The 13,915-nt window shown below is 48.7% G+C and overlaps 1 protein-coding gene across 1 annotated transcript in view; it reads right to left on the minus strand.

The window, feature by feature from the left end:
* The window catches only part of LOC311326938 (protocadherin-15-like), a gene marked incomplete at both ends in the record, with an annotated part of 148,762 nt that overhangs the window by 113,489 nt on the left and 21,358 nt on the right, over positions 1–13,915 (minus strand). Inside the window, one exon of the mRNA XM_084459917.1 lies at positions 9,574–9,791. Coding sequence (XP_084316043.1) covers positions 9,574–9,791 — 218 coding nt within the window. The remainder of the gene's footprint in view (positions 1–9,573; positions 9,792–13,915) is intronic.

The following is a 13,915-nucleotide window of genomic DNA, read 5'->3' on the forward strand; positions in this document are numbered from 1 at the left end:
CCAATCAGGGACTAGAGACTGGCAACATGGACCAATCAGGGACTAGAGACTGGCTACATGGACCAATCAGGGACTAGAGACTGGCAACATGGACCAATCAGGGACTAGAGACTGGCAACATGGACCAATCAGGGACTAGAGACTGGCTACATGGACGAATCAGGGACTAGAGACTGGCAACATGGCCGAATATAAGGCAGCAGCATACAACATAAGGCAGGGAGAGATGGAATTAAAATTCAAACAAGGTGACCTCAGAAGTGTGTGGCAGGGATTAAACACCATGACTGACTATAAGGGACCTCCATCCTCCTCAGGAAGTATAGACACTGCTCTTAACCCTAACCCTAACCCTAACCCTAACCCTAACCCCTAACCCTAACCCTAACCCTAACCCTAGGAGAGCGGATGGGAGGAGAGAGCACTCAACTCTCTGAACACGACATCAGAAGGGTGTTTAAACAGGTGAACACCAGGAACGCTGCGGGACCAGACAGTATCACAGGGCAGGTCACAGGTCACAGGTCACAGGTAGGGCAGGGAGGACAGGCAGGTCCTCAAGCAGGGCTGAAAATTAACACCCGCCACCCACCAATGGCGGGTAAAATTTCCATTTGGCGACTAAATTTCGGAGGCTATCCGCCACGCTGGCGGGTAAATGTTTGTACCAATAGAGTCATGTAATAAATTATGTGTGCGATGTCGCCACATTCATGCAATAGGCCGCGCGCGTTCTGTTTGTGTGTTGCACTTAAATAGCTCCCCCGCTGCACCAAATAAAGTTTTCAGTCACATGACTGTTGCGGAGCCTCGCGCACTAGGAGAGACTGGTGACGCGAGACTACTCGCGCACAGAAAATCATTCCCATTTACCTCAGAGGACGCGCCCTACTACAGTCGACACCTACAGTAGATGTGTACCATCCTGTCTCTGGGCTTCCATAGCATAGCAAGCCACTGTTTCTTAGAAGGGACGTCTTTGATCGCTTGTCATGTAGCTTATCAGCTCTGAAGACGGTACTGGTTCCTCCTTGACTGACTTCACTGGTCATCCAGCTCAGGTTTAACTTTACATGATGACAGGCTGTGAATATGTTACAGTATATGTATTTTGTTCATAAACACATAAAGACCATGAGGTTAAGGCTTGGATAATTTATATCTCATATTTGTGTAGGGTTAGGTAGTTATGGATAATTCTACACCGTGGAAGTGAATGGAAATTAATAATTGAATTTCTATGAATTGCAATGTTTCTAGGTATCGAATTAAACTACTTTATTTGAAATTTTACTTTGGCCTCTTCCTTAAGCATGTATTCAACATAATACTATTATCTGAATGAAAAGTACTGAAACAGATGTATAATATGACAAAAAAGGCAATTTATTATTTTGGCCAGTAAAAAATATACTTGGCCGGTGGATTTTTTCATCTACCAGTCCCCTTGGCAGGTGAGCCAAAAGGTTCATTTTCAGCCCTGTCCTCAAGGCATGCGCCGACCAACTGGCTCCTGTGTTCACAGTGATATTCAACCTGTCCCTGGCCACACATGCTTCAAGAAGTCCTCCATCATCCCCGTACCGAAGAAGCCAAGACCAACCTGCCTCAATGACTACGGCACGGTAGCTCTCACCTCCGTGGTGATGAAGTATTTGAGAAGCTGGTCAAGGAACACATCTGCTCCTCACTGTCCAGCACACTAGACCCCCTACAGTTCACATACAGACCCAACAGATCCACAGAGGATGCAATAGCTCACATCCTCCACACAGACAGACCCCAGGTGGTGAAGGTAGGCAACCACACCTCATCCCCCCTCACGCTCAACACGGGAGCCCCCCAGGGCTGAGTTCTGTCTCCACTACTGTACTCCCTGGACACGCATGACTGTACAGCAAACTTCAACTCCAATGCCATCATCAAATTAGCTGACGACACAGCAGTGAAAGATAGGCCTGATCACCAACAATGATGAGAGGGCCTACCTGGAGGAGGAGAGGCTCCTGACCCAGTGGTGTCAGGAAAACAACCTCCATCTGAACGTCAACAAGACAAAGGAGATGGTGGTGGACTTTGTGAGGAAGCAGGAGAGGAACTACACCCCTCTAATCATCAATGTAGAAAGAGTGGACAGCTTCAAGTACCTTGGCGTCCAGATCACCCAGGACCTGACATGGCCAACACACACAGACACTGTGGTGAGGAAAGCTCGTCAGAGACTGAACCACCTCAGACAAATGAGGAAATTCAGAGCGTCCCACCAGATCTGACGAAGCTTCTACTCATCCACGATGGAGAGCATCCTGACTGGGAACATCACCACCTGGTACGGGAGCAGCAGCTCTCAGGATCACAAGGCCCTACAGAGAGTGGTACGGTACATAGTTACTGTACATAACTCACCCCCAGGTTATTTCTATATTCATACACATATTATATAGCAGTACATAATCCATCCAGACCTGTATCTATCCCATCCCAGCTTAATTTTATACTTATAGAAAGGGTACTTATTGTGTTTGTGTTACTTTGTAATATTGCTAAATGTGTAATTTGGTACTGAGTTTTAGAGTTGATCTGTAGTGTGATCTTGGAGCCGACAGTAGGCTACACCGTAGAGGCTACATGACATGTGACGAATAAAGGAATCATGAATCTTGAACCACCACTGGTTCACGGCGCCAATGTACCGATATCTCTATAGGCAGCTTCGCTTAAAGCCATTGGATGGGGGTTAGATGAAGACACACAGAGAGCTTAATTAGCATACTACACGACCTTTACTCCCTAACCCTAACCCTGCACAATCACAGAGGGGGTATTGAGAAAGGAATCAAGGAGGAATCACACACACGCACGCACGCACGCACACACGCACACACACACACACACACACACACACACAAACTCCATTTCGCCCAGACAACTCCAAACATTAGAACGGAGATTGGAGCTTTCTATTTGGAGACAATCTCCATGAGCGGCCCTCCGCTGCTTCCGCCCTCACTTCTCCTGCGGCAACAGTTGGGATGTCAACCTTAATAGGATTCTTTGCATAATCCTATATGTGCATACGTGCAATGGGACGATAGAAAGCAGAACTGGGCTCCCCACTAGCCCAACAAAGCACCACAAGCCTCCCTCACCACCACCTGGCGCAAGCCTACAGACGAGAACATGCCTCTCACCCCCTTCTGTGTTGAGATGTAGTGACGAGGAAACACAACATAACCTATCCTATGTTTTCATGTACTATCATATGACAGTTCACGACAACGAATGCCAAAATATATGCTTACAGTGGGCAAAACGTTCGCCATCAGGTAGCCTAAACATATGTTTGTCCACGATTTATAAACAGACAAACCGTGACAAACTGCCTGTCTGAGATATACGGCAACACCTCGGGCAGGTGTCGGCAATGAACGGTGAGACTCCTTTTCAGGACCTTGAACAGTGGCAGCACTATGAGGCGACGCGTAGGCTATGAAACGCTAAAAAGAGAGGAAGAGTCTTACCAAATGTTCTTCTCTAAAGCCATTCAAATCCCAACCAGACTGTGTTGGTGAAGGCGCGCATCCCGACCGGCTCAGAGCGGTCTCAAACATGGGAATCCCACTTACTCTCTCTCTCCGCGGACTCAGTATCCCGTTTGAGAAACTTGCTCGAAATGAGGCTCCGTCTAATCTGCTGACAGAACATAGAACCCGTCAGAATAAACCTTCAGTTCGTTTCCCTCGAATGTCCTGACTGTCCCCCAGGCTGTCCACGCTCAGAGAGCAAACGTCCCTTGAAGCTGCGCGTTCACACCCTCAGCTCTAGAATGGCCTAATCTAATTACACATTTCACACCCTCAGCTCTAGAATGGCCTAATCTAATTACGCATACCATCCTGCCTACGCGCGCGCACACAGAGATTATAGGCGCAAATACGATGCACCCCGCTGCGACAGCGCACTACCAAAGAGCTTAGAATTCAATATCAAAGTCTGACGACACAGCATGTGTGAAATGTCTTGATTCGAAACATCTGTATTCATCTCTGATATCAAGAGAAATATCAAGCGATTTGGAACGATAAAGGTGCCTAATGTGCATGAACGGCAGCGCATTATAATGGGTAACCCTAACCCTAACCCCATAGGCTAGCCTACAGAGCGTTTTCCGCACTTTTTCTACGGCAATAGGTAGAGACGTGAGTGAACGTTGCATCAGCATTGAGGTTCCTGGCTGTAGGCCTACGTACAGTAGCTTCCACCATTAAGGGGATGGAGGGTGAAGCGCAATTATAGCCCGGTGGCTTTACCTTTATCTGTCCATCTGTTGGCCAAGGCCAGGGGGATTACTTTAAAGCCAGGTTGAGCCGAGGTGTTCACCAAGCCCAGCTCCGCGCGGAGGTATCTGTGGTGAGGCCAGCTCCATGCGGAGGTATCTGTGGTGAGGCCAGCCTCGGTCAGAATCAGCAGCCCCAGCCAGAATAGAGAGCGTTTAACACAGCAGAGCAGAGTGGAGGACAATAGGATCGATTTAGATGGAGACCCGTTAGTGTCCAGCTCATTTCTGAAAGCAGATGCTGCTGCTTTACGAGGACAGTCTCTAATGGTTTAATTATTCCTGATACATGATTTACTCGACACATCTGTGGCCATAAATATTCACACACTTTTACAACCTTCCAACCTTCCAACTTCAAAATGCCCCTCCATGTTTCTAACGAGCTAAGTTTTTTAGAGCAGAGAAGAAAGCCACTCAAAAACAGTCAGAAATAAATATGTTTATAATACAATGTGTATACAACATATCAGTTTAGATTTTTATCTCTGCCTTTTTAAGGTGTTTGCCCCTATTAGTATGGTATTAACGTTTTGTGCGGGGTTTGCTCATTGCTCTGCAGCAGGCCATGTGCTACCGATGACTTAATTCACTGACTTTTATCTCTGCAGCCGACAGTACAGTTCTGGGGGTCATTTCTAGTCGGTCTGGATGATATTCTGCACTAACCAATTCCCTTAATAAAAAACATAGTGAAACCAGCCAAGCTAAGCTAAACGGTTTAGGGCCCTCATCCACATCAATAAGCGGCAGAGCGGAGGAACACAAGTGTCCTGTTTTATTTACCAGGACAAAACGCATTATGTTTTGCTTTATCAGTGTGCCGCGCTGGCGGGTCCTTCTTGTATAGCTCTATATTCCTCCCTCCCAGGAGAGGAGGCTGTGACCCAATCATCCGTCTAGCTACGCGCTGACAGCCAATAAAGACCTGACGGACTGCCAGCCAATAGCAGTCATGAAATGTGTTCTTTTTGGTCCTGATCATTTAATTGTGCCCCAGGCTCTGGTGTTGTCACAGCGGGCTGCGCTGGGGAACAGTGGCTTTGAGACATGAGTCTACGGAGCCACAGCCTCAATAAGGAAATACTTGTAAGCTAGCTCAGGGACTGCTACTGTACATGCCTGTATAACACACACACACACACACACACACACACACCACGCTCGGACTCACATACACACGCGACCACGCACACTCACGACATACACACCTGTATGCACTCTCTTTCTCTCTCTCTCTCTCTCTCTCACACACACACACAACACACACACACACACACACACACACACACACACACACACATCGATTGTGATTGTACATGCGTGGCTTACTCTATTATAAAGCAATCTGTGAGTCTGCTAGGCAGAGCAGCCTCTTGGTAATAGAGGATAGTCTGCTAGGCAGAGCAGCCTCTTGGTAATAGAATAGTCTCTAGGCAGAGCAGCTTCTTGGTAATAGAAGGATAGTCTGCTAGGCAGAGCAGCTTCTTGGTAATAGAATAGTCTCTAGGCAGAGCAGCCTCTTGGTAATAGAATAGTCTCTAGGCAGAGCAGCTTATTGGTAATAGAAGGATAGTCTGCTAGGCAGAGCAGCCTCTTGGTAATAGAGGAATAGTCTGCTAGGCAGAGCAGCCTCTTGGTAATAGAGGAATAGTCTGCTAGGCAGAGCAGCCTCTTGGTAATAGAGGATAGTCTGCTAGGCAGAGCAGCCTCTTGGTAATAGAGGAATAGGCGCAGTCCTGATGTGAGTCCCGGACCTGAAGATGAAGAGAGAGGTAAAGGCCTCTGTCACAGACGAGGAAGCAGGTCGGACCGGTGCTGCGTTCAGGTCGGACCGGTGCTGCGTTCAGGTCGGACCGGTGCTGCGTTCAGGTCGGACCGGTGCTGCGTTCAGGTCGGACCGGGGCGGAGTGTTCAGGTCGGACCGGGGCTGTGTTCAGGTCGGACCGGGGCGGAGTGTTCAGGTCGGACCGGGGCGGAGTGTTCAGGTCGGACCGGGGCTGTGTTCAGGTTGGACCGGGGCTGTGTTCAGGTCGGACCGGGGCGGAGGGTTGATTAGGACCAAACAGGCCATATATCTTACAGCCCGGAGAGGAAAAAGAACATGTAATGAAATGTATGGTTTGTTGTTTAACATGTGTCTTGTACCAGCTTGATGGTGAACCAGTACAAGCTCTGCTGTGGGCACCGGGCGGAGACCACAGCCCAGTACTACAGAGAAACACTGTTGTTTTGTCATAGTCTAATTTAAAAGTTGATTATGTGCCAAACAAATGGATTTGTAGGCCTTATTGAAATTGTATTCATTATCCTCAACGTGGACGGCGAGCATCATCTTGGCAGGTGTGTGGAGCGCAGAGAAGGTGCTGTCTGGCTCAGGAAGATTCAACATGGAAAATTATTTCTATTTAACAGAGTAGAGCCACTAATAAAATACTTAACCCCCCCCCTCCCCGCCTCCACACACACACACACGCACACGCACACGCACACACACACACAAGCTGTACTGTCTGTACTCTGTAGGTAGAGTTAAATCCAATCAGGATCTGAGCCTTTCACCTCTGATCCTCGACCACCTGTCTGCTCATTCAGACGTGGAGTGACCCTCACCTCACCCAACTCTGCTGGATTCACCTTGATGTGTCAGAACGTAGGACAGAACATGGATATCTGGTCTCCCTTCACTAGAGCAGCGTGTGTCCGGGGGTGAGGCTGTGCTGCTGACGCAAACCAGCAGAGCAGAGAGACAGATGAGCAAGGAGAGAGAGAGAGACAGAGAGAGAGAGCGCATGAGAGCAGAGACTGAGAGAGAACAGAGAAAACAGACAGGGAAATAGCAGAGAGAGAGAGAGAGAGAGAGAGAGAGAGAGAGAGAGAGAGAGAGCATGAGGACAGAGAGAGGAAGAACTGTGTAAAAAAGAGAAAACAGCTGTGAGAGAGAGCATAGATAGGGAGTGCCAAGCGAAAGAGCAGAGAGAGAGAGAGCAAGGGGAGAACGCTGAGAAAGATAGCAAAGAGAGAGAGAGCAGAGAGAGAGAGCAAGTTTGGTTGGGACTTCATGGTGGTGCTAATGACTCTTCCACTAGTGTCAGTCAGGAGGCAGGGAAGAGGCAGGGGGCGGGGCAGAGAAGAGGCAGGGGGCGGGGCAGGGAAGGGGCAGGGGGCGGGGCAGGGAAGAGGCAGGGAGCGGGGCAGAGAAGAGGCAGGGGGCGGGGCAGGGAAGGGGCAGGGGGCGGGGCAGGGAAGAGGCAGGGGGCGGGGCAGGGAAAAGGCAGGGGGCGGGGCAGGGAAGAGGCAGGGGCCGGGGCAGAGAAGAGGCAGGGGGCGGGGCAGGGAAGAGGCAGGGAGCGGGGCAGGGAAGAGGCAGGGGCCGGGGCAGGGAAGAGGCAGGGAGCGGGGCAGAGAAGAGGCAGGGAGCGGGGCAGAGAAGAGGCAGGGGGCGGGGCAGGGAAGAGGCAGGGAGCGGGGCAGGGAAGAGGCAGGGGCCGGGGCAGGGAAGAGGCAGGGAGCGGGGCAGAGAAGAGGCAGGGAGCGGGGCAGAGAAGAGGCAGGGGGCGGGGCAGGGAAGAGGCAGGGGCCGGGGCAGAGAAGAGGCAGGGGCCGGGGCAGGGAAGAGGCAGGGGGCGGGGCAGAGAAGAGGCAGGGGGCGGGGCAGGGAAGAGGCAGGGAGCGGGGCAGGGAAGAGGCAGGGGCCGGGGCAGGGAAGAGGCAGGGGGCGGGGCAGAGAAGAGGCAGGGGCCGGGGCAGGGAAGAGGCAGGGGGCGGGGCAGGGAAGAGGCAGGGAGCGGGGCAGGGAAGAGGCAGGGAGCGGGGCAGAGAAGAGGCAGGGGGCGGGGCAGGGGGGTCGCAGGGGGGATCACGGGGGGTAAGGCAGGGGGAGGAAGGGAGGGAGGCTGGGGGTAGCTGAGGATACAGACAAACTGCTTTGAAATGTCACGGCACAAGTTAGTGTGAGGAGCCCAGACCTGAGAGCCCATTACCCCGGTCTCCACCGACAACAACCTGTTAGACCACAGCCAGCTCACACACTATGTGATAGGTTTACACTAGAGGTCAGCATCGCTCTGTGTGTGTGTGTGTGTGTGTGTGTGTAGCCCAGTGATGAATCTGGCCCTAAAACATAGGTCCTGTATGATCACTGTTATATTGACATTGTCCGGGTTTCCCGATAAAGAACCTTCTTAAGGAACCCTTCTTAAGCAACCCTTTGTATGGGAGTTAAGAAGTACTTTGGAGTTAAGTGCTTCTTAACTCGTTCAGGAAACCCGGCCATTATCTTTACTAGTTAACTACAAGGTGACTACCTGTACAACAATATCACAAAATGTCTCACTACACGGATAAAGAACCCATTTGGGCCCGTAGAATGGCCCTGTTATGTTCTGTCAGAACCACACGTGATCCTCCCTGGTGGCCCTCGCAGTCTGTGTGTGACAGCAGAGATGATAGTACATGTTCATCCTCATGATGATAGTACATGTTCATCCTCATCCAAGTCATATTCCTCATGAGAAGTCATTATATCAGCACACGTTTTATGCCATATGATTCAGGAACAAAGCCAGGCACGCACGCACACGCGCACGCGCACGCGCACACACACACGCACACACACACACACACACACACACACACACACACACACACACACACACACACGGAGTCAGAGAGAGACAGAGAGAGAGGTAATTGGAATATCACTCATATCTTCATGACCACGTACTGCCGAGCCTCAGAAGACCGGCGCAGCCCTAGAGTCCCGCGGCTGGCTGATATGAGTGTGTGATGAGTGTGTGATGAGTGTGTGATGAGTGTGTGATGAGTGTGTGATGAGTGTGTGATGGCAATAGGCTGAAAGTCATTATCCACCTGTGGTTTCCAGAGGGATGCCTTGGCAGAGGAGAGGAGGGGTGATCATGGCAGACCTCCACCCCTCCCACACACACAGGTGAGGCCACCAGGCGCGGCCCAGGGAACCTGCTCTAATGGAGATAATTAGCAGCTAAGTGGAAGGACAGACAAGGTCCCACTTCCATGCGGGCTGGGGGCAGCAGACAGCTGACAGACCCGCCCAGCGCTGAGGGGAGCGGACATATTTACAGCCTGCTTCCTTAGACCTCTTTACGGGCCCACTCAGTCTAAATGGCCCTGCCCGTAAATCCGCTCTAATGCTAATTCGTGTACAGGAAGCATGAGGGATGGCAGGATGGATCAACCCTCCGCCCCGGTCCGACCTGAACACAGCCCCGGTCCGACCTGAACACAGCCCCGGTCCGACCTGAACACTCCGCCCCGGTCCGACCTGAACACTCCGCCCCGGTCCGACCTGAACACTCCGCCCCGGTCCGACCTGAACACTCCGCCCCGGTCCGACCTGAACACTCCGCCCCGGTCCGACCTGAACACTCCGCCCCGGTCCGACCTGAACACTCCGCCCCGGTCCGACCTGCGTCTGCTGTATAGACACTAACATTATGTATCTGTGCTCTTATTTATACCTGATTGCAGTTTTCATGATGATCTATTGTATGTTTTAATGTATCTATGTCTTTATTGTATATTGTCATGGTTACTGATTGTGCAGTACTATTACTGATGCAAATCAAATTGCCCCTTGGGGATAATAAAGACTATCCAATCCGATCCAATACAAACCAATCGATTAGAAGGACTGATGATCAACACTGAAGTAAAAGGCCCAGTGTTATTACAGGTAAGCTGTGTAATAATAAATGCCTAGTGTTATTACAGGTAAGCTGTGTAATAAATGCCTAGTGTTATTACAGGTAAGCTGTGTAATAAATGCCTAGTGTTATTACAGGTAAGCTGTGTAATAAATGCCTTGTGTTATTACAGGTAAGCTGTGTAATAAATGCCTTGTGTTATTACAGGTAAGCTGTTTACTAAATGTGCACAGTTGCATGCTATTATGATCAAATTCTGGTTGTGTGATTTAAAAAATAAAACAGTTAATATGATGACAGTTAATATGTAGATGATCGTAGGCCCTACGCATCAAAAGGTTAATTGTAATGTGTCACTGTCAAGAACTTGTGCCCCAATAATTTTTCATTATCTGTTCCAGCTGAGTGTGCCATTATGCTCAGTTTGAATGTACACACACAGTCCAGTACAAGGCAGGAATACTAAGCAGATTCTTACTGTGCCCCTCGGTTCATATAAATCTACAGTAATGTTGCGTCTGTTTAGGTGGCTGATGTGGACGGATGGGAATGAAATGTATCAGAGCAACAATTTCCATGGAAACCATCTAGAAACCTTCACGCTCCCTCAACATCTCATCACCCCTCGCTGTTTTTTTATGAACATTCAGCAGATGTCTGCAGCCTTGAGTTCCAACTGTCTGAAGTGTGCATTCAAAACATTTATTCCAAATATTTATGTACTTGAATGGTGAAATTGTATTTCACCAGAGAATAACTGTTTTCAGGTCTACTTACTGCAGCCCAAATTGCCTCTCTTGTAGGTCGTTGAGTTCGGTTCAGAGTGAGCCACTTGAGAATTCAATTACTGTCTCAGGAATGCCCTGTGGACACTTAGCGCCGGCAGAGAGGGAGAGATGTGGGTCATCAGAGATCATCACACTCCAGAAACACCCCATGCACACAAAAGTGTACACTATCCACCTTCCTCCATCATCTCCCAGCCTCTCCTAATCTCTACCACCTCCCCCACTCCATCCCTCTCCCTCTTTCAACCTCCATCACCACCTACAGTACTGCTCTGTCAACAAGAGATGGAGAGAAAAAAGACTCACAACAGCAGGATTTTGAGTGGTGAAGAATGATAGACAGACTTACTAATGTTGAGTCTTTGTGATTAAAAAGCATATCCTTCCTCTGGGCCAGCACCTGGAAGACATTGAAATTAGACAGAATTTGTAAACACTGAAAGATAGAACTGTCCAATAAAGCATATTTCTGTTTCTTCTTGATCCAAGTCCTTGAAAGTTGGACTGAAATCCGCTGGGCTTTATCTTCTCTCTGTAACATTGAAGCGCTGCTAAATGGAATATTTTGAAGGCAAACAGGTCATAGTCATAGTTATCTTTATTTGTTACACACATAATATTTATAACTGGTCAGGTTGCCCAAAGCGTGGGTTCCATCAGGTGAAAACATGAAGACAAAAACTGAGCAGAGGAAGTAAAACAGACATATAGAACTCCACTAAGGGTAATGAGCAACAAGAATAGTCCGATAATAAGGAAAATACAAGTTAGATATGGAGCACATCTCAGTAATTCAGTTTGCGAGGTGAGGTGAGCAGGGAAAGCAGCTAACCCTAACCCTAACCATAACCCTAACCCTACCCTACCCTAACCCTACCCTAACCCTAACCCTAACCCTAACCCTACTAACCCTAACCCTACCCTAACCCTAACCCTGACCCTGACCCTAACCCTACCCTAACCCTAACCCTAACCCTAACCCTAACCCTAACCCTGACCCTGACCCTGACCCTAACCCTACCCTAACCCTAACCCTAACCCTAACCCTGACCCTGACCCTAACCCTAACCCTCACCCTCACCCTCACCCTCACCCTGACCCTAACCCTAACCCTGACCCTGACCCTGACCCTAACCCTCTAACCCTAACCCTAACCCTCACCCTCACCCTCACCCTCACCCTCACCCTCACCCTCACCCTAACCCTGACCCTGACCCTGACCCTGACCCTGACCCTAACCCTCTAACCCTAACCCTAACCCTAACCCTAACCCTACCATTGCTGTTATCTTTCAAATTCAAACTCCAGGTACCACTGAGCTTCCCCACCCTCCAGTCCCAGCAGGCTCAACCAAGCACTGTGTTCCATTAACATGCTGAGCAAATACAGGTTCAGGCTGTTCAGCTCTGGTACAGTATGTTCAGGATCAAAGACTCCATGAGACACGTTATTACACAGAATATTATCTCATCTAAGAGTGAATATGGAGGATCACATGATTGAACAAGCAATGTCAATATTAATTTGAAATAACATACAGTAGATGGTGTAAGCACCTTAAAAATATTTGCTGTATTCATAATCTGAGATGAGATGCGAAACTATATAGTTTTACAAGATCCATGTCATAAGTCTTTCCATGAGATTTGATTGGTTTAATCTTGAAAACACCAGTTTTTGGAAATTGTGACTTTCCAAGTACAGTAGGCAGCCGCGGAACAATAAAACTCCATTCTAAAGCTGCTTAAAAAACATTTCCGCCCGTTGTATGTGAACCCGGCTCTGAATGTCCCCATTCCTGAAGCATCTAGCCCTATCTTTATGTCTTTTATGAGGATGAGCTCAGCGCTATGGCTCCCTTCCCCATGAACCTTTCAAGGGTTAACGTGTGTTTAGGGAAGATAATGTGGAGTTATGGTTTTCCATGGGGCTGGATCCCCTGTTTGCCTTAGTTTTAATGAGCTGTCAGTGCCGGGCGGCACACAGCAAGAGTGATGTCATTGATCTGTGGAGCGTTTAACAGTCATCCATTCCTGGCCCGGTCATCAACAGTAGATGTTAATGGAATCACACATTTCTGTTTTATTACATATCGGCCTCCAATACACTGTACATTAGTCAGGGAGTCCGCTAGATATTGCGGTAGAGGGAAATCGCTAAATGATATAGATTTTTAATGCAATTGTAGTTCAAGTGTGTCTCATATTCACAGAGTGAATTTACTCAAAATGTTTTTTCACTGACTTGCAGCATTGAGAGCATCATTGAAGGCATAAGTTCAATTGATTCCAAAGGGCAGAAGAAAGCAATATGTTTAATGGGGCAGGTCCACATGCCGGCTATAAGTATAGCCGTAAGTTTAAGTATATTAACATGAAATTATTTTGCTTTGTGGAAGAAAACAGATGTTGAAAAAATGTGTTTGTTAGGGTGTTTTCAAACCTATTTTTCGTTCCAATTCAAGGGGAATCGGAACAAAATTGATAGAATGTTGCAACTGTCCTTAGTTCCAGTTTGTGTTCACACGGCAGAATACCCAATCAGGACGGATCAGTTCTGAACACGCCTCCAACACGCTTCGCTTGCAGACAGCCTTCTGATTGGTCAGAATAGAGGGGCTCGCGAGATGTTTATTTTCAATAGAAGAATAGAAGGCTATACATTTGTCATGGGTAGGTTATGGTACTTTCGGGTGTACATACTGTACATGCAAAATAGTTGTTGGAACATAATATGTGACGGACGCGGATCTATTTTCGAATGGCGAATAAAACCTACATATGTATAAGTGCGTATTATGCAGTGTGCAGAAATCTAGACAGGAGACGTACGTAATGTTAGCTCTTATACTTTTGACGACGACATTCTGCTCGGCCAGTGTTTCGTTGCAACAGTAGCGAGTCCTCATGTACGGCAATGTTTGCGATAGCGTAGGAGTTGGTTTCCAGCTAGCTTTCGTTTTGAGGGCCAGATGCTTTCAGACCACAACTGAATCGTAAGGGAGAACGCTTGAATCGAGAGGAGGCCATCCTCTCCAGGTGGGACCACCCTCTCCAGGTGAGACCATCCTCTCCAGGTGAGACCATTCTCTCCAGGTGACCATC

The sequence above is a fragment of the Borostomias antarcticus genome (genome assembly GCF_949987555.1).
Source record: "Borostomias antarcticus genome assembly, chromosome: 29".
NCBI lineage: Eukaryota > Metazoa > Chordata > Actinopteri > Stomiiformes > Stomiidae > Borostomias > Borostomias antarcticus.